At 39.5% G+C, this 21,074-nt stretch overlaps 1 protein-coding gene across 1 annotated transcript in view; it reads left to right on the forward strand.

The window, feature by feature from the left end:
* Nucleotides 1-3,830: 3,830 nt before the first annotated feature.
* The window catches only part of PTTG1IP2 (PTTG1IP family member 2), a 33,248-nt gene continuing 16,004 nt past the window's right edge, over nucleotides 3,831-21,074 (forward strand). Inside the window, exons 1-4 of the mRNA XM_047695430.1 lie at nucleotides 3,831-4,123; nucleotides 10,147-10,193; nucleotides 19,266-19,359; nucleotides 20,695-20,773. Coding sequence (XP_047551386.1) covers nucleotides 3,976-4,123; nucleotides 10,147-10,193; nucleotides 19,266-19,359; nucleotides 20,695-20,773 — 368 coding nt within the window. The 5' untranslated portion in view covers nucleotides 3,831-3,975. The remainder of the gene's footprint in view (nucleotides 4,124-10,146; nucleotides 10,194-19,265; nucleotides 19,360-20,694; nucleotides 20,774-21,074) is intronic.

Here is a 21,074-nt window from a genome sequence, read left to right on the forward strand (position 1 = left end):
ATCATTCCCATTGGCTATAAGCAAGCCCAGCTCCCTTATTCTACTGCTTCTACTATCAGTCTTGACCTGCATTGGAGAGCCATCACTAAACACTAGTGCCCTCTTAGCAGCATGTTTCTTTCTTTCTTTCCTTTTTTTTTTTTTTAAGATTTTATTTATTTATCTGACACAGAGAGAGAGATAGCAAGAGCAGGAACACAAGCAGGGGGAGTGGGAGAGAGAGAAGCAGGCTTTCCGCAGAGCAGGGAGCCTGATGCGGGGCTTGATCCCAGGACCCCAGGATCACAACCCAAGCCAAAGGCAGATACCTAATGACTGAGCCACCCAGGCACCCCAGCAGCATGTTTCTGATGGCCTTGATATTTTCTCTGGACCCTCTTCTGGAACATAATCATCTGGTGGTTTTTCTGACCTCACATAATGCATCTACTGGAGTAAGCCCAATTCTCTCAACCTTTCTATTCCTTCCTCTTCCTTCTGTGTAGACAACTTATGTGTTATGACTTTCCTCCAGGTTGGCTCTCACTTTCTTTAGGCTTCTAAAAGTCATCCAAACAATGAATTTGCCCCATCTCCTGGGATCTTGCTAGGCTATTAAATCCCATGTCCTATGAAAGTACCCACAAGTCAATGAAATCTTACTTATCCAGTTCAACATTTCAGTGCCTTGATAAGCATTTTCAAATTTCAGTGTCAGTGGTATTCACTGACTCCTGCCAATATAAGCTAATGATACTATGAAATACACTTTTTTTCCTCTCTTATCAGACACACTGTGTCTCATCTGGATTCTACTGAGTTTAACTCTAGCTAGGCCTATCAGACAGGAGAAGGGGTAGTAGGGACTCCCAGCATATGGGGAGTCCACCTCCACAAGCTCTGACATTTCAGGGGGACCTGCAGAGTCAACATCACATCCTCAGGAGGATCCATCCATTTACCAAGGCCATCAGGAATATGGTGGTAAAAAGAGAACTTCATTATTAAGATGTTCAATGTGTTTGCTCCATAAACCAAAACTGACAACAGAAACAGTCACAGAACTGAGCTCATTGGTATCCATGGAATTAATGAGGTTCCCAAAGTAAAAGAAGCTAGGTGGTGGTACTTAAACACAGAAGCCATGTTTCAGTCAAGCTTTCCCAGCCAGAATTCTGGCCTTCGAATGAGGTCTGCCTGGCTTGACACATAAATATCTTTGGAACACTGTCAGTATCAGGCCATCAGTCTGCTGCTTAGCTGTGTCCATTCCCACTACAGGGGATAAAGGCTACCAAGAAGATCCTCTGGCTTTTACACTTAGTCTTTTCCTGCTAGTCAGTAGCCTTTGGTTTCTCATTATCCCTTTGTATGGCATCAATACAACTCTATAACCAACCCATTCTGCTGTCCTTGTAGGCACCCACTCCCCTATATCTTTCAAACGGCTAAATCATTATATCTGCCAGGACATTCCTCTCCATCAGATCCTTTTCCTAGATGGAAAATATTTTACCACCAGTGATTTTTTAGCAATTCACCTGTCATCTCTTTCTAGGGACTATTCATACTCCATCTACTGCTCAAGATGGTATCATTTTTACCCATTGGGTAGTAACTGAATCAGTTTCAAAGCTTTACCTTACCATTTGCTTTCTCCGAACACTTCTAATAGTATTTGTGTTAATGTGTATCCTTCAAGGATCAGCTGCCAAGATGCGATTAGAAGTAGAAGAGGTTTATTGGGAAACAGTTGGGAAAGATAACAGAAAGGGAGACAGTGAAGGTGAAGAGAACCTTCAAACAGTGATACAGGGATGACACCTGTAAAGGCGAGGAGAAGGAATGAAAAGTTGTTTGGAAGGATTTCAGAGTACAGCCTAGTTCTGAGAAAGTTTCAACCAGATTGATGGGGTGTCCTCAAGTCAAAATCTTCCATTAGAGGCATTCTGGACTAGTGCTCTTACCATGTTTAGTCTTGGCTGAGAGCAGCCTGTAGGAAGCATGGATTTTGGCATGAATATGATGGAACATCTGAGGGACAGCAGCTGAGGCCATCAGTCTCTTATGCTCTTAACTGGTCATTTTCATAGCCACACACTACATAGTTTCAAGATGGCTTTTTGCAGCTACAGGGCTCAAATCCTTTCAAGTTTGAATCTAGAGAAAGATAAATATCTTTGTCCTAACATTTCTACCAAAAGCTCTGAGATTAACTTGGATTGGACCAGCATGGGTCATGTGCCTACCCATCTACCTCATGATGGCCAGGGAAGTACCATGTTCTGATTTTTTCAGGTCTAATTTTCATGGTCCACTTCCAGGATAGATTTTGGGGTCCCATTCATACCATGAGAACTGAGCAGTGGTGAAGGGCAGATTCCCAAACAAAAACATGTACATAAAGAATATATATATATTTTTACTTCTAATTGCTGTTGCCAGGTTGCTTTCCATAGGCATGATAACACTCACTGTTCCACCAAAAAGTCAAAAAGCTGATTGTGGAGTCTCCATATCTTCACCAGAAATATGTATTAGCTTTATTTTAATATTTTTGCCAACCTGATGGATACAAAGTGCTCGCTCATTATTACTTCAGTTTACAATTTCCTGGTACTAGCATATTTTGAAATATTTTTTCACACTTTCATTGACTGCTTGGATTTGCCTTCCTATAATAGTGTCTTTATGTTTTGTCCATTTTCCCATTGTTTTTCTTCTTTTTTGTCCTTTTCTTGTCAGTTTATAAGAGCATTTTTCATACATAGCTAATAACCCTCAGTCTGTCTGTCCTCTGCATTCCAGAGAGGGAAGGAAAAAGCCTGAAACTCTGCTCACATGTTGCCCATCTCCATCTTTATAATCAGTACTAGCTCAGAGTCCTCAGGGTGCAGTTTAGATCAATATGCCAGGCCTTGGGACAACTCTATCATTCTTGTTTGAAAAACAAAGCAAGATAGGACCCAGTGAAACACAAGTTTCCATGCCCCAAACTTTCCCCTCACAGGGATAATATTGCTCAAATTCCAGTCATTCTGGAACCACCTTAACAATTTTATCATATCCTTTAAATTTTGTGCCATTATTTATATTTCTGAAACTCAGCATTTTAACATAGATTTATTTTTAAAATTTATGTTGTTGCCATTGTATCACTATACCCACTAGTTACAGTTTTCCAGTAATCATTAAAAATAAATTCACAGGAGCGCCTGGGTACAGCATTTGGTTAAGCTGCCCACTATTGGTTTGGGCTCAGGTCTCTGCTCAAGTAGTGATCTCAGCGTTGAGATGGAGACCCATGTCTTGCTCCACAATCAGCTCAGATTCTGCTTAAGTTTCTCTCTCCCTCTCCCTCTCCCCCTTGCACTTTCTCTAAAATAAATAAATCTTTTAATAAATAAATTAACAACTATGAAAGTAAAAGATATCCATCTGCATACCACTTAAAATGCACCATACTTTGGGAAACTACATCAAAGCTTGCCACAGGCCCATGAACCAGTCAAGGAGAAGATCAAGGATTTACAGAGCTGTCAGTTTCACTGACTATAGCACAGCAACCCCCCTGGGATGGGGTGGGTGGTAATAGCTTCATTTATATCTGAGGAAAACAGCACAGAAAGGTACAATTGCTTTCCATACTATTGAACGGTGAACATTAGAAAGCAGACCTTGCTCCAAAAACAATTCTGTAGCAGGGATCTATTAAGTCCAGTGGGCGAACTTTACCTAGTGGTCAGGGCTCTAGAAAGCCTGAGCCTGGGGCAGGCCGGGATTGCATTACCAACATTCCGTGTTCTGGCTGGAACACTGTAAGTTTTAAGGTTCTGTGAATTATGCTAGGTTCCAGGGCTCAGAAGGGGCTGCCTCAGAAGGTGCTGTGATTTGGCCCGGTCAAAGTCCTGTCGGGGTCTGTCTGTCCAACCTGGTACCCGCTGCCCACTGCCGTCCAACTGGCCTAGAACTGGCAAAACCCAGGCTGGAGGAACGATGTGCTGGCTGCGGGCATGGGGCCAAATCTTTTTGCCAGTTTTCCTCTCCCTCTTTTTCATTCAACTGCTTATCAGCTTCTCTGAGGATCATTTTTCCCACGTCTCCAGACAGAGGGGAAAACAGAGATCAAAGTCTTTGGATGATGGTGAGTCATTCCAAGCCCAGAGGCTGATGCCCTACACACACCACTGCCACCATATTTCCTTTTGGCTGTGCCACTCTGGCAAGCTGAAATTTTCATCTCTAAAGTTGCTGTTTAGCATCAGTGGGAAGATATTTTTAAGGGCTCTTGATGTGTTTGGTGAAATCTAGTTTAATTGGACTTGAATTAATTTGTCAGAAATGTGAAGAGTGAGTTAAAACAGTTTAAAAATTTGGAAAAGCATGTGCCTCTCTCCCCCCTCACTTTTTGCATGACTTATATAGTGCATTTGTGCTCTGAATAAGCTGTAAATCAGCTAATCAGATTCTGCCCAATAATCATATCTAGTCTTAGTGTTTTAAGGTTTTAATTAATAAATTGCTTGATTTGTGTCTTAAGGAAGAATTGGTTTGATCTGGAGACTTCCCTTAGCTTTCCTCCCCAACTGAAGAAATTTTAGAAAGTTAAAATTCATGCTGAGTTCAATTCTTGAACCTGGAAATAAGCTTTATAGTATCCTAGATTGAAATTGTATGGATAGAATTAGGACAGGATTTGAATTACTGGGAAAATGCCCTGTAAAGGCAAGATTGCTATTTGTATGAAGACTGTAAGAATTAGGGCTGTCTGGTTTCTAGAGTCTGAAAGAATGTTAATATCTGTAAGGAAATTGGTCTTCCTTGCTAAAATCAAACCCAAAGTTTTCCACTTTGTCCTGAAATAAGATTCCCCTTTGAGAGGATGAGGAGTAGGGAGAGGTTGAATCAAAGGCCTAGCTTGTTTCCTTTGGTTTCATCTTTCCCATAGATTACTCTCTTTTGACCCCTTGGTCATCCCCATACATACTCCAAGAGGAACAGTGTTCTAGTGCCATCTCCACCATGTTCTCCACACAAACAGTGCCTAACACCATAGGCCAAGCATAGAAACAAATGCTTCCTTTTGTTCCTTAGCAAATTGGAGTCATATTGGGATTTTTCTAAAGACTTTATTAAAATGCTGATGAAGATGTAGAAAGGAGTTAACAAAGACAAAAACAAATCAAGAATTATAGGTAACATAGTCTGGTCTCCAAAGACTGAAGGTTCTGATTATAGTTAGTTCTGTTATAGTTAGCTCAACCCTGTTCAATGTTTCTGTGGAAACAGTGTCCCTTTGTGAAGGAAAGCCTGGTTCAGTCAGTCCTGGATCTCCCCCCACTCTCCAATGTTTGCTTCCTAGCCAAGGCATTTCCCCTTTGTGCTTGCATTCAACCTTCCCATCTAACAGGAACATGGTTTCTTAGACATCATTCCTTCAGCTCCAAATCTGAGAAAATGATTCCAATCCCTACTATGATCCCCACCTCCATCCTTCCTAGCACTCAGATTGATAGACCTTTGCCACAGGACTTTCTGAATGATCCCACAATAAGTGAGACCTACCACAAAGGGGGTTGCTTTGATCCCCAGAGTTTTTAACCCTGATATTCACTTACATATGAGAGCTCAGTAAGAAATTTTCTATGAAGTTACAGTTGCACTTGGAACTTTGGGTTAGGAATCTTCCCCCCAATATCTAATATATATACATATATATATTATATATTCACATATATATATAATATATATAATATATAATATATATATATTCACATGTAGAGATGTTCTTTCACCAGGAGCAACCAAACAACAGAAGGTCAAAAAAAAAAAAAAGCAAGTGACAGCCAAGGGAAAAAATAAAGGAAAGATTCTGCATCAGAAAAGAATACTATAACATGACAATGCTCCAAATACCACCATCATCCTTTAGAAGTAACTGGTGAATGACTAAATTCCAAGAATTTTCATTAGTTCTCCTGGAACTAGAGAGATGCACATTGAGTGGGTATCCTATTCTTTACCATTCTGAAGAATAACAGAGGAAATGGTTACAGAGGAGAAATAAGAGAAAAAGAAAAACTGAACAATGGATCTGTCTCTGATGGAAAGGTTGGTTCCTGGGCTGCAAACTCCATTTAGGGGCAGATCTATAGTTCATTTTATGGACATGGGTAATGCCTCCAATTAGCTAGAATCCTGGAAGAGGAAAATGACAAAAATCTCAGAAGAGAGTGTAAAGCCCAGATATTCTTCTTTTTTTAAAAATATTTTATTTATTTTTTCGACAGAGAGAGATCACAAGTAGGCAGAGAGGCAGGCAGAGAGAGAGAGGAAGAAGCAGGCTCCCCGCCAAGGAGAGAGCCTGATGTGAGGCTCGATCCCAGGACCCCGGGATCATGACCTAAGCCAAAGGCAGAGGCTTTAACCCTCTGAGCCACCCAGGGGCCCCGAGCCCAGATATTCTAATCAAGTCTGTTATAGACTCACTTGAGTTCTTCCCAAGTTGTTCTTGCTGAGAACAACTGAGTGAATAGAACATAAAATACCATAAAACTGTAGGTTCTCAGAAAAACATATCAGGGATGGTTGTAAGGTGGTCAAGGTGTCACCTTCATCCTGTCAGCACCAATGGAAGTTCTGAACCCAGCAATCCAAACATGAGTAAGATGAGAATAGACAACAGAACAACTATGCAAACACTGCATAGCTAACTAAATAATGAAATTAAGGAGTTTGATAGCATGCAGAAAAGAAATAATGTATCCTAGAATAAAACATAACTCAAGAAACAAATGCAAATTTCCCCATAAGTGCTCTGAGCTAGAGAACCACCAAATAAGAAATAGATTCACTGAGGGGCACCCTGTGTGGCTCAGTCAGTTAAGTATCTGCCTTCAGCTCAGGTCATGATCCTAGCATCCTGGGATGGAGCCTCCACATCTGGCCTCCCTGTTCAGTGGGAAGTCAGCTTCTCCCTGCTCTTACGCTCTTGCTCTTGTGCTCTTGTATTGCCTTTCTTACTCTCAAATAAATAAAATCTTAAAAAAAAATAGAATGAATGAAACTAGTCTCAAAGTAAAGATAACAGAATGAGATAAAAAGGCAGATTTCTCTAAGGAAATTCATTAAAGGCTAAATAATTTGAATATGAGGCAAGGCTTCCAGGTTTTCTCCTTATTTCTTTAAGTACCCATTTATTTCTGCTAAATTTGAACACACCAAGAAAATTTGTCAGGACTTAGTGAAAAGAAACAAAGCTATGGACTTTATACTAACTGGAATGTTTTTAGATGCAGTGTGAGAAACCAAGGTTTTATATATAAGAAAAATATTTGTCTCACTTAAATGAAGCAGAAAAAATGCATGGGACCTCAGAAATGAGTGAATCACCATCATCTCTATAGTTCTCCTTCATTTTCTCTCCTTTTCTCTGCTGATCAACTTCATTCACTCCTATTAGCTTCCTCCTCAGGACTTCTTCTATAGTCATTGGCAGCTCCATCTTCTCAATTTTCCAAAGAGAAAGTGACTCCCTGCCACCTCTTAACCCTCACTTTTTTATTTGTAAATTGTCAGAGGAAGACTTTCATTTGCCTGACTTGCTCATATTCCCCTCCCTAGACCAGTGAGTGTGGTCCAGGATTAGCCCCATTTGGTTCAAGTGTGTAGTGTTACATGCCTGCCTGGGACCAGGGAGTTTGTTGTAGGAGAGGGCGGTTACCAATTGTACTGTGTGTCTAATGCTGGGGAAGGAGCATCCTGCCAAGGAAGGATGGGTTATATTTCCCAGGAGAAGGGAGAGGTGCTGGTGGTCAAAACAGCTCAAATCCACACTCTTGTTACTGGCAAGTGAACTTCAGTGTGTTATTGACTTTTCTGAGGTCAGTTTCTTCATCAGTAAAGGATTGTGAAGATTGGGTCTAATTGTTTTCAATAAGCACATGTTTAGAAATTGCTGAGTAAGGATTCCACATAATCTGAGAGTGAAGGCCGGTTTATATTTCCCATGAAGGTGGATTGATTCCTGGCTGTTGCTGCTCAGAAAGGATTTGCACTTTTCTAGTTGGTTCTTTCAGAGATTCGCCTTTTCCTAGTTTACACAAAAATGCCCTATTTAGCAGCAGCCCTATGTCTTCAACTTTCTCTAATGTATATAATATAAAAAAAGGTATATGAAAACCATGTTGATACCATGTACTTGCTGGTATGATGTAGCAACTTCACCTCTGCAGTATTCTTCCCCCAAACTCATATCTTCAGTCTAATCATGAGAGAAACAGACAAATCCAAATTGAAGGATATCCTACAAAGTATTTGGCCAATACTCTTTAAAACCATCAAGGTCATGAAAAACAAGGAAAGACTGAGATGCTGTCACAGACTAAAGGAGACATGGTGACCAGATGCAATGTGGGATCCTGGATCTTGGAACAGAAAAAGTACATTAGTATAAAAACCAATGAAATCCTAGTAAAATCTGGAGTTTAGTTAAAAGCAGTATATTGGTGTTGGTTCCTTAGTTTTGATAAATGTACCATGATAATGTAAGATGTTAGCCATGGGAAAAACAGGCAAGAGGTATATAAGAACTTTCTGTATAAGCTATGAAATTTTTCTGTAAATCTAACATTATTCCAATGTAAAATTTTAGCTATGCAAAAAAAAAAGCTGTGGGAAACAAGTAGAATTTGGAGAATGGTGGCTAAGTCACATGCCTTTTTTTCTCCTGCTCCTGTCTCCTGAAGTAAGCCTAAAGCCACTGTCCCCAACATAGCTGAGCAGTAGCATCTTTCCCATTTACCTTGTGTTCTACTCAACTTCCCTTTGGAGGTTCCAATATGATACTTTTGGGTAGGGAGAAGTAATATTCAATAGGGCTTAATTTGAAAAACTCCTCAAAGTCTTCTCCCATCCAAATCAGATCTGTATCCAATCAAACAATTTGAAATTAAATAGAAGGGTCTGACCTTTCCCACACAGCTTATGAACTCTGGCCCCCCAAATAATAGAGTGTCTTTATTGTTATTGCATCACATGAAAGCTAGGGTATTAATGTCAGACCCTACTTACTTTACAGAGATGTTAGAGTAAGAAAAAGAGCCATCAAAATCCTTTTTTCCAGACTTAAAGTTTTTATTCTAGAATTTTTGAATGTTATTTTTTTATTTTTTTATGAAATAGGAAGAATGAAAATCCTCACCTGGGAGAAGTTTTTAAAGCTTGTGGCACAAGATAGAGAATTAATTTTTTTAATATTTAAAGGACTGGGGCACCTGGGTGGTTCAGTCTGTTAAGCATCTGCCTTTGGCTCAGGTGATCCCAGTGTCCCAGGATCGAGCTCCCCTACTCAGTGGGGAACCTGCTTGTCCCTCTCCCTCTGCCTCTAAGGACTAATTAGCCAAGAATATCTTGACAAAACCATCTTGAATAACAAAGGAATTACTAAAAAAGGTTTTTAAAGTATAATATTGTAAATATACAGTGATATTGCTGATTTGTTTTTCCTTAATGTTTTTTTTTGGAAGTTTCTGTTTTGTTTTGTTTTGTTTTGTTTTTTATTTGATGGGGAAGGAACACAAGCAGGGGGAGTGGGAGAGGGAGCGGGGAGCCCGATGGGCTCAATCCCAGGACCCTGGGATCATGACCTAAGCAGAAGGCAGACGCTTAACAACTGAGCCACCCAGGCACCCCTGGAAGTTATTTTTAAGAACGTACTTGGCTGGGGCACCTGGGTGGCTCAGTGGGTTAAGCTGCTGCCTTCGGCTCAGGTCATGATCCCAGGTCCTGGGTTCAAGCCCCACATCGGGCTTTCTGCTCAGCAGGGAGCCTGCTTCCTCCTCTCTCTCTGCCTGCCTCTCTGCCTACTTGTGATTTCTCTCTGTCAAATAAATAAATAAAATCTTAAAAAAAAAAAAAGAACGTACTTGGCTAATCAAAGTTGGATAATGCCATTTCATATTTTTCCAAGCAATAGTAGAAAATAAGAGAGTTAGGATTTAAATAGTACCAAAGGGGAAAGTGTCTAGATATATAAAAATAATGAAATAAAACACTGGGGTATGGATGTGTGTGCCATTAAACAGAAATGACTAAATGAAATGTACTTTTATATAAAATTAAGCAGTAAATGGTCTTTGCATTTACATTTTTGCACTTTTTTTATAGCATGTACTATAAAGAAAAATTGTCAATTATGCACAGAAGATAAGAAAGTAAGTTAACTTTTATATGAGAAAATTGTCTTGGGGATGTTATAAAGTCACATAATTTTACATTTGTAAATGTACTTCTAGAAAATTATGCCTCAAAAAAAAATTTTGCTTGAAAAGAATTATACTTTGGGAAGAATTTTTTTGTAAGTCAAGGAAAGTCAATCCCTTTGAGATGCAGTGAAAATTTCCTTACTATTCTGTTACCCCAACACTAGAAAGGATGACCCCTTTTTCCTTAACTGCAATGTAGCTAGGTTCCCTACTCTGATGATTAGGTAGCTGACAACATTGTTCACTTCAGATTTGGAAGGAGGCAGAAATGCCATAAGAAATGAGGGAAATGATGTTACAGAGAGCTTTGCAGCAACCCTTACAAAAAACCATTCAACTGGGGAACCTGGGTGGGTCAGTGGGTTAAGCCTCTGCCTTCAGCTCAGGTCATGATCTCAGGGTCCTGGGATGGAGCCCCACATCGGGCTCTCAGCTCAGCAGAGAGCCTGCTTCTCCCTCTCTCTCTCTGCCTGCCTCTCTGCCTACTTGTAATCTCTCTCTCTCTGTCAAATAAATAAATAAAATATAAAAAAAAAAAACCAAACCATTCAACCATAACTGGTATTGGAGAGCTGAAAATTAACACCGAAGACAAGGAGACATGGAATCACAAATTAGAAAAGAGCATACTCTAGCAACTGGTATCTGTCATAGTGATGTGGACACACAATTCTGTGCACCTTCTTATCTTCATCAAGGCCACTCCTTCATGTGATGGGCACCTGGCTTCCTGGCTCATGGACATCTCCACCCAATTCATGCTATTACCTACATGCTTTTCAAACTCGGCGAAGGCCCGGACACACTTGGTCCCTCAGGCTCCTGACTTCCTCAGCTCCGCATTAAGAAGTCACTTCTGTGGCCACACCCTGAACCCTGCACAATTTACAGCGGCTCCTAAATTCTCATTCCCCTTACACGTACTTTTTGGCATCAGTAAGACTGTCCTCTAGTCCTTTAATCTCTCAGTTTTCCTTCAGCATATTGGCCCTCTCCTATGGACTCCTTCAAGCATCCTTCCTGTGAATTCTCACGGCTGTTCACTTGAATGAAATATTCTTCCACTTTTCTTTGTGTTGCAATGGAAATTTTCAAACATGAAAGCAGAGAAAATGATAGAATTATATGCCTGCAAGATTCATCTTGGCCGATCTTATTTCATATATGCCCTCTGTCTGCCAAAATGGATTGTTTTGAAACAAATAAGGGTTTTGATACTGTATCATTTTACTTGTAAATATTTACCAATCTCTCCCTCTCTCTATCTCTCTCCTTCTCCCTCTCATTCCAGTTGTATATGTATATATATAATAGATACTCTGCTTTAAAATATTAGAAGTCCATCATTGCACCTAAAAATTAACTTCTTAATATCATCAAGCATCCAGGAAATAATCACATTTCTCTTGTTTCATAATGTTTTAAAGTTCATTTGAACAAAGTCCATACACTGCAATTGACTAATATGCCCTTTAAATCTCTTTTTATCTGGGGTGCCTGGGTGGCTCAGTGGCTCAGTGGGTTAAGCCTCTGCCTTCAGCTCAGGTTATGATCCCAGGGTCCTGGGATCAAGCCCCACATCGGGCTCCCTGCTCAGCAGGGAGCCTGCCTCCTCCTCTCACTCTGCCTACTTGTGATCTCTCTTCGTCAAATAAATAAATCAAATCTTTAAAAAAAAAATCTCTTTTTATCTATATGCTCCCTTCTCCCTCTTTTTTTCTTTACTGTAACTTACTTGTTATAGAAACTGAACTATGTGTTCTATTGCTTTTCCCACAGTCTGGATTTTGCTCTACCCCATGCTCCATAATGTGCTCTGTCATGTTCCTCTTTCCCTTGTTTTTTGTTCTTGTAAACTGGTAATTAGATATGGAGGCTTGATCAGCTTCAGTTTAATTTTTTGGCAGGAATATCTCATGCTGAGGACTTTCATTAGTAAGCAAGTAAGTTTGTTGAACATTTTGTGTTGTCAGCAGCCCTTGGTGATCCTTGCCTATACACAGTTTTGTATTTCACTAGAGGTTGCAAAAATCACCACTACTTTAATGTCCTTGCCTTCTCATCTTTAGCTATGTTGGATCTACATTCCCTGGGCCTCATTGGTCCTTTGATCTGTCCTCTGATTTGCAACACATTATTAGCCCGTTTTTTCTGGAGCATATTGCATCAAAATCTACTTTAGTGCAACTACAAATTCATAGTTTCTCTTCTCACCTAAGCCCCAAGACTACCCATTTCTTTCCTTTGGTTAGCAATATTCCGTCAAATTTCCCACAGCAGCAATTCCAAACTTTGTTGCCGTCCTTAATGTCCCAATGTTATCTCACATTCACTCATTCTCAACTATGGGTTCTTGTCTAATTTTATAGACAAAAATAGAGGCTCCCAGGGCAAACTTTACTCCCCATGCTGATAAAATTTCTGTCATTCTTCCTCATCGTTATGCATTCTTCCCTTCCTTTTAAAGGAAGAAGAATACTGCCTTCAATTCCCTTCTATTTCTGTTTCAGATCTTGAACATGTACATTTTGGACTGTAACTCATATCATACAGATTGTTTGCTTATTTACCTTCCTTCCGTTTTCAGTTCCCTGAGGACAGAGTGTATGTTTTATTCATCTTTGCATCTCTAACAGCCTCACACATTTCCCAGCACATGACAGTTTTTGATAACTATTGATTTGAATTAACACTTGAGCCATTAGAAGGCATTAGAAGTCATTAAATTACATTTAATATACTCTCTAATATAAGAAATAGAGAATTTTATCTTAAAATATTTACAGACATAGCCATTATGACAATTCTGGGCTTATGACTATTTGAGTGTCATTTTTAATATATTCCCAGTATCTCATAGAAGAGAACTAAGGGATAATTCCACATGGCTATCACAGAATTAGGGTGTCATCTTTTGGAAAAAGATCCTCTCTCCTCCCAGACTTTCAGTTACAGTGTCTGCCACCTCCCAGAGGGAATGCCAGAATTTATAAGTGTCAATTCATGAAGCAACCAAGAACATTTGAGCTCTTCTTACACTATTAAGGACTGGAACAGATGGCCTGGTATGCCTAGGACTGTCCTATTTTATGATGGTATTCACCACCATTGACTTGGTGAGATTATTATACTGACTCCTTTTCATCCCCCAAATATTCCAGTTTGAATTATATAGTATATGCTTATTTTTCTTAACTATAAGGGAATCTTCCTCAGATTCTATTGGGAACATTTCCTTGTGATTTAATAGTATATGACTCACCTTTTTAAGAGTTAAAAAACATTCTTACCAAAAACAAGTCCATAAAAAGAAACTCATTACAGTACTACCACCCAATACATAGCTCATAAACACAGCATAGGAAAAACATTATTTCTTTATTGCTATCTTCTCTTCATAAGAAATAAAATTTCAAAAACCGTGCTAAGAAACAGTGCTAACTCTCACCTGGGCCTTCATGGCTATTGAGAATCATTATGAATCACTGTTAACTCTTTGAAGTGATAGTTTTCAATCATGGTGTCACAATGTCAAACCATGTCATAAGTAATTTTTTTTTTGCTAATGCTAATTAGAAGACTGAGTTTTGCAATTGAGTAGATTCTAGGTTTTCCCCATAATCACATCTTTCTCATTTATTGCATCTTGATATGGATTATCGCTAGGAATAGAAAGGAACAAAGTAATGGCAAACCCAATGGGTTTTTTGGAATCTTCCACAGACTACCTTATTTACTACTCTATTCATAAGAAATGATCATTACTAATATGCTTGTAATATGTACTTATAAATTCCATTCCTTACATCCTACAAAGATGCCCACCTTGATATTATTTTTTCTGAAAAATTGTGTGTGGTGAGTGGTGTGTGTGTGTATGTATTCAGGCCTGGAGTAGGAGAGATAGATAGGGTCATGCATCCAAATCTGGATATGCCAATGAACACGTGGATATCACCTGTGAGTTTCTCAGCTGAAAAACAAAATATAGAGAACTGGTTTCATGGATTATTCTCCAAGGCAACTATTCCTCTTACCTGGACTTAGCATGACCATCTATCTAGAGGTAGATGATTTTTTTTTTCTTGAGAAGTTTAAGGCTCTCTGTCAGGCTTAAGTTCTCTCATTTTCTGAACTAATTCAGTGTCTTTTCTGTTAAGCTCTTTTCCATTAAGAAGTCAGTTCTCGGGGCACCTGGGCAGCTCAGTGGGTTAAACCTCTGCCTTTGGCTCGGGTCATGATCTCAGGGTCCTGGGATCCAGCCCTGCATTGAGCTCTCTACTCAGCAGGGAGCCTGCTTCCTCCTCTCTCTGCCTGCCTCTCTGCCTACTTGTGATCTCTGTCTGTCAAATAAAGAAGTCAGTTCTCAGTTCCAAGGCTAACTTCTTGGTCTTTAAGTCCATTCATGCATTAGGCTTGGAAACATGCACATTCACAAACTCAGAACCTTTCTCATTCCTGTGTTTCCTCTGTGACAAATTCCATCTATTACTTTGCATTGGTTTCTTCCTTTCTCAGTTCAGACAAAATGGATAAAGAAAAAGCAAACCTTCTCTTGTTTCTTTCTCACCTCTCTATTTCTTTTACCAGCTCCTCTTTCTGGTCTGTCCTCATACCCCTATGCATTTTTAAATACTGTATTTTTACCCTTGTGCTGTCTTATGGCCTCTGCTGGTAGCTGCATATAAATCCCAAATTCATATCCTTAGACCTAATGACTCCCTAGGCCTTGGGGTCACATTCAAAATTACTTGACTGACATTTTTTCCTGGAATTTTTCATCATCTCAAGCTCAAATTTCGTATAACTAAATTTATCACTTACCTTCCCCAAAGAACTTTGTTTTATTTACTTCTTTCTTTCTTTATTACTGGTGACATTCTCCCAGACCCATAATTTTATTTTTATTTATTTTTTTTTTTTAAGATTTATTTATTTATTTGAGAGGGAGGGGGAGGGGCAGAGGGATAGGGAGAGAGAGTCTTTTTTTTTTTTTTTTAAAGACTTTATTTATTTGCCAGAGAGAGAGAGAGAGACAGACAGACAGCACGGGCGAGCACAGGCAGACAGAGCGGCAGGCAGAGGCAGAGGGAGAAGCAGGCTTCCCGCCAAGCTAGGAGCCCGATGTGGGACTCGATCCCAGGACACTGGGATCATGACCTGAGCCAAAGGCAGCTGCTTAACCAACTGAGCCACCCCAGGCGTCCCAGACCCATAATTTTAGAAGACTTTGGCTCCTTTCTCTGACTTTTTCTCTATGAACAGTTCATAAAGCCCTATCAGTCCTCATTCTTTGCTTTCGACTGGAACAATCCTACATTTCCTACCCCACAGTCCCTCCTGATACCTTAATCATGATCATTGATTACTGTTTTCATCCTATCACCTTTTAGCTCAAAATAATTCCACTGATGGGGCACCTGGGTGGCTCAGTGGGTTAAGTCTCTGCCTTCCGCCCAGGTCATGGGATCGAGCCCTGCATCAGGCTCTCTGTTTGACGGGGAGCCTGCTTCCCCCCTCTCTCTCTGCCTGCCTCTTTGCCTACTTGCGATCTCTGTCTCTCTGTCAAATAAATAAAATCTTTTTTAAAAATAAAAAGATAATAATTCCACTGAATCCCTGTTAGGATAAAGCACAAACTCCTTAGTCTGGCATTCAAATCCCATCACAATCTGAGATAAGTTTACTTTTCCAAGTAATTCCACAAACTTCCACCATGACAGATTGTTCCTCCTGCCACCTGTTCATTCACACTGTGATAGCTGCTGTGCCTAAGACTCTGTTCCTTCCTGTGCAGATTTTACCTTCTCCTTAAGGCTCAGACCAAGTTCTGCTTCCTCCCTGGAAGACACCTCATCTAGTCATTGAAACTACACATGAATACTTTCTCTTCTGAACTCCTATTACATTTTGTATCTGTTCCACTCTTTTTGAAACTATAATATTCTTTCACTTAGAGATTTTGTTTTTTTGTAAAGTGTACATATTGCACCTGCTGATTAAATTGTCACTTTCTAAAAAGCACAGTGCTTTATATATCTGTGTAACCTCTGCTTTGCTTGATATTTGCCCATAAATAATGAGTAAATGCTCTTTTGATCTCCCCAATGTCTATGACTTTAAAATCTCCCTTTGCACAATAACAGTTAATATTTTTGGTAAGTATAATATTGTTTGGTTCATAAATGTTAACAAACTGCTTAACATTATTATGTATCTTCCCCTTCCTGCGTATGTTTTCATTTTAATGATACTTGCTTATAAAAATGTCAATTTTTATGTCCATATGTGCTTATTAGAACAGAGTTCTACCCTAAAATGAATCCTCTAGCTTTCCCATGGGGCAATATTAACCATCATTTTAAAGTCTCTTAGCTGACTTCTCGGTTGTCACTCTCTGGAGAGTCAGGTTGGCATAGCTTCATATTTATGTAGGTCATTTTCCTTAGCTACAAAGAAAAAAAAATCCATGTAATTTGTTTTAAATTGTGCATTACCAATTTAAGGATTTGACTATATTTTGCTGTTCCTCTGGATAATGTGAAGTTCTGCTCTTTGAAGACTTCTTAGACTTAGTTAAGGTGTTAGTCAAATCCTTTTGCAGTACGTTATAGAAGCCCAACTCCAACTAATTTAATAAACAGAAATCCAACTCAAACTGATTTTTATTGACTCATATAAGTAGGAGGTCCAGGAGTGGCCTTGGCATCATACACAGCTAAATCTCCAAGGATGTTTTTCCCATTTCCTCTCTTTTCATCTCTCAGCTCTGCCTGCCTCTGTGTAGTGACCTCCTTTTCTTCTGTGGCAAATGTGGACATTTTCCATAGAGCTCGAAAGAACCTGGCTCCCCACAGGTATCTTCTAATGTGTATACAACTTAAAGAAAAATTCTAATTGGCTTTATTCGGGTCTTCTCTCCAGTCCAGCACTAGTTACTGGGGCAGAGGGATGGGCTACCTTGAGTATCACTGACTGGATTGGATGATTCCAGTAAGAAAGAAGTGATGGAGCAAAGCTCATTAACAGTGGCAGAACCACATAGAACTGAAGGACAAGAGCCACCAACGACAGACGGTGCAATTACCAGAAGGAGAAGGCTGGTGATACAAGCTGAGCAAAAGAGGAAAAACAAAAAACAGAAAAACTATGATAGTATTTCACCCTTTGACTTTTCAGGATGTGAAAGTCCTATTTTCCCCATCTCTACATTTTAAAAAATGCTCCAGGCAAATAATGCAAATAACTCTCAACTAAAATTGTCCTTACCCAAAGTCACTGTTAGGCCCTCCAGCTCCATCTGGAATCTCAGAGTGGTGTGCATGATGTGCAGATGTTCTGTTGAATTTCCCTGGCCAAACAGTGAGGTATTGGTCACCCATCTGGCTGCCTTAGGCTCAACCTGTGAAGGAACTCCCGGTTCCATTGTCCTCAGACCCTCTATCAGAGAGAGGTACAGGGGAGAATCTCCCTTTTGGGGACTGCACTGCTTTAGGACCTCAGCTGATGTGGACTTGGTTACTGGGGACTGGGGAATCAGCTTAGCACTGAGTAACCACAAGGTCCTTTCTGACAGGTTCAGGTTTTTCTGGCAATTCATCTCCCATGAAAACCTGCTAGATAGCATGGACTTGATTCCTAGAAACTCTTGAGAACTCTTAATCAAGGTTAGAAGCCTCTGGGCTATAATCTGAATCTAGGCTTTGACTTTGCAGTTCTAGTCTTTAAGCAACAGTCCAAGAGTACAGGACCCGTTCAACCTAAGTGACTCCATTTGACTTCCGGTTTTGGTTAACGTGAGAGAAAAGCTGGCCTTTGATATACCTCTTGCTCTCAGGCAGTGACTAAGGGGTGGTTCTTTACTTGGAATGAGTCATTATCTCTGCTGGTCTCGGGATGTTCAGCAAGAAGTGATTTGGAGGGGTCTGGGATCAGTTTTATAAGATTGGTTACCAGCACAGAACCAGACTGATTAGGTTAAAATCCAAGCTCCTCCGTTCCCTAGGTTTGTGACCTTATGTAAGTAATTTGACTGTTCTGTGCCTTATTGGCCCCATCTATAAAGTGGACATAAGTTTTCTTAACTCACAGGGTTATCATAAGGATATGATAAATACATAAAAGGGCTTAGAATGGTACCTGTCCCGGGGTACCTGGGTGGCTCAGTGGGTTAAGGCCTCTGCTTTCGGCTCAGGTCATGATCCTAGGGTCCTGGGATCTAGCCCCACATAGGGTTCTCTGCTCAGCGGGGTGTCTGCTTCCTCCTCTCTCTCTGCCTGCCTCTCTGCCTACTTGTGATCTCTTTCTGTCAAATAAATAAAGAAAATCTTAAAAAAAAAAAAAAAAAGAATGGTACCTGTCCCATGGTAGGCCCTATCTAAGTGACGTTTTTCCCACTCTGTCCTTATTATTATTATTTTTACTCTTCTGGATTCTAGTCTTATTTCCTGTGATGGTTTCCACCTTTGTACCTTCCTTTTGTTTACTTCAACAAGGGACTTAGAATTCACTTTTCCTGTTTTCCACATGATTATCTGAACACCAATGAGCAGAAGGGCGAAGGGCATGAGGCATGCCTGATTGACAGCCCCATCAAGCCCACATGTAACAGAGGAGGAATCTCCAGAGGAAGGTGTGAGTGCTATAGAAAAGAGGAATGGGAATGAATATAGGGGTGAGGGCGGAGAGAGAGAGACACACACACACACACATACAGAGAAAAACCCTATCTACTGAAGTTGTTATTGCTACTTTATAAAATAATGTCTCCAGTTTAGTTCTCTAAACATAGAGCATGCGAGAGGGATTCATGTATATGTGATTTCTTGAATGATTGCTCTTTAGCAAAATTTTATGGAATAAGGGACTCAGGGCAAGAAAGGGACAAGAGTCAAAAAATATGGTCTTGGAAAAAAAAAAATATATGGTCTTGGGACACCTGGGTGGCTCAGTTGGTTAAGTGTCTGCCTTCGGCTCAGGTCATGAAGAGATTGCTTTTATTTTTTTTCTTTCCAAATATAGTGTTTTTGGTGCAGTGAAGAAAGCACTTGCAAAAAAATGTGTTTTCCATCTTTCGGGTGTCAATTCAGTTCTGTATATTGGGCAAACTGTAGAGGTGAGTTGTCCTTATTTGAATTTGTATGTACTTTTTTTTCCAGTTAACTTGCAAATACTGCATTTCACTGTATTTGGAGGATTGTAAATTATTATATTTGCTTTATTAAAAATATAGCAGATCTGTTCATTGGTGTTGCCCTGGATACAGGCTGATACTGGTTGTTTCCAGTCAGTGTTGGTTCAAGCTAGGTTAACATTCATTCTGATTAGTGAGTAGCTTACCATACCAGTTGTTGAATACTTTAAATTTCAGCTCTAATGTACTCTAATGTATGAGAACCATCACCTAGTGAAGGGAGGTTTGTGTTTTATGCTGTTTTAGGAACTCCAGGAGATTCTTATACACTAGTCCTGGGGTGAGGACATATTGAGCCCAGTAACATTATAATAACTTAACATTTGTTCAATTAATATATTCTATACTGACAATTGCCATTCAGAACAGTGACTCCCTAGGAATGAACAAAAGTTAATCATCTTTATATCTGTAATGTGTTTTGGGTATGTTATATGGTACTTACCAAAGCAGGGAAATGCTCTAGAACTTTATAAGGCGTTTCCAGAACAGGAGAAATGAAAAGCTTTCCTAGTAAACCCTAACTATGAGAAAACCCAGTCTAGAATCTATGTTTATTTCTTAATTGAAGTGGAAGAAAAACACACACACACACACACACATGAATTTTGCCCTCATTTCCCTGTTTTTTCAGGTACTATCAGGTATATTTAAATCATAACTGATTATAGCAAAGAGCTTATAAACAAGTAACGGTTCATATATTCAGTATGAATGGGAAGCCCGGTTTCCATTTCGTGTTCTGCCCTTGTAGCTTCATTTGATGGATGTACATTGGAGGTGGGGACGATGGAATCTGCAAGTGCTGGAAATCTCTCTCCCAGCATGCATTTGTTGTCTCTTTGATAAGGAGCTCCTGAACTCAAACAACAAACCCCTCCCAGCTATCTGCCTGCATCTTTTCAGAAACGGCAGACGGAGGATTCTGCTCTTTTCTGCTGAGATACTGCCTGGAATGAGTTTAGAGAGAAATACAGGAAAAAAAAAAATAAGCCAGTGGCCTAATAGTTTACCAATCTGGAGATGAAGGACATTAAATGCTACCTCCTTGTAGCAGCTCAGATTCTTTTCTAATGTTGGTGATTATTGTATTAGTGGTAGTTTTCTTGGAATATACAATGATGTATGTTATACCATTTTCCATAATTTGTTAATTTGTATTGAAGAATCAAATTACATGATACTAGAAAAGATAAAAATATAAGAAATTTTTGCTCTTCTATTAACTTAAAATATATGTCTTTTCATGCATTTCAGTTGACATGTTTGGATTCCTGATGATTCTACTCATCATAATATTAATTACAGCATTCGTTTGGTATTTCTGCATCTGTCAGTATGTTCATTTTCTCCTTAGTGAGAATGCACTTGGGGATAATATCACTGAAGAGAATGTTAAGCTAATTATCAGGAAGTATTTTACCTTTTTTATGTAATAAAAATTGCATATCTATATTATAGGGGGGGAAACATTCAGAAGGTAATAGAAGATTATAAAATGAAAAAGAAATTTAACTTGCCCACCCTCTACCTCTGATACCTCTTCCCTAGAAGCAATCCTTCTAATGTGATATTAATGTAGTTCTTCTTTTGATTACTTCCTATATTTGAGCAATCTGGTTATGGCTACTCCTCAT

Source organism: Lutra lutra, chromosome 11, assembly GCF_902655055.1.
Source record: "Lutra lutra chromosome 11, mLutLut1.2, whole genome shotgun sequence".
Classification (NCBI taxonomy): domain Eukaryota; kingdom Metazoa; phylum Chordata; class Mammalia; order Carnivora; family Mustelidae; genus Lutra; species Lutra lutra.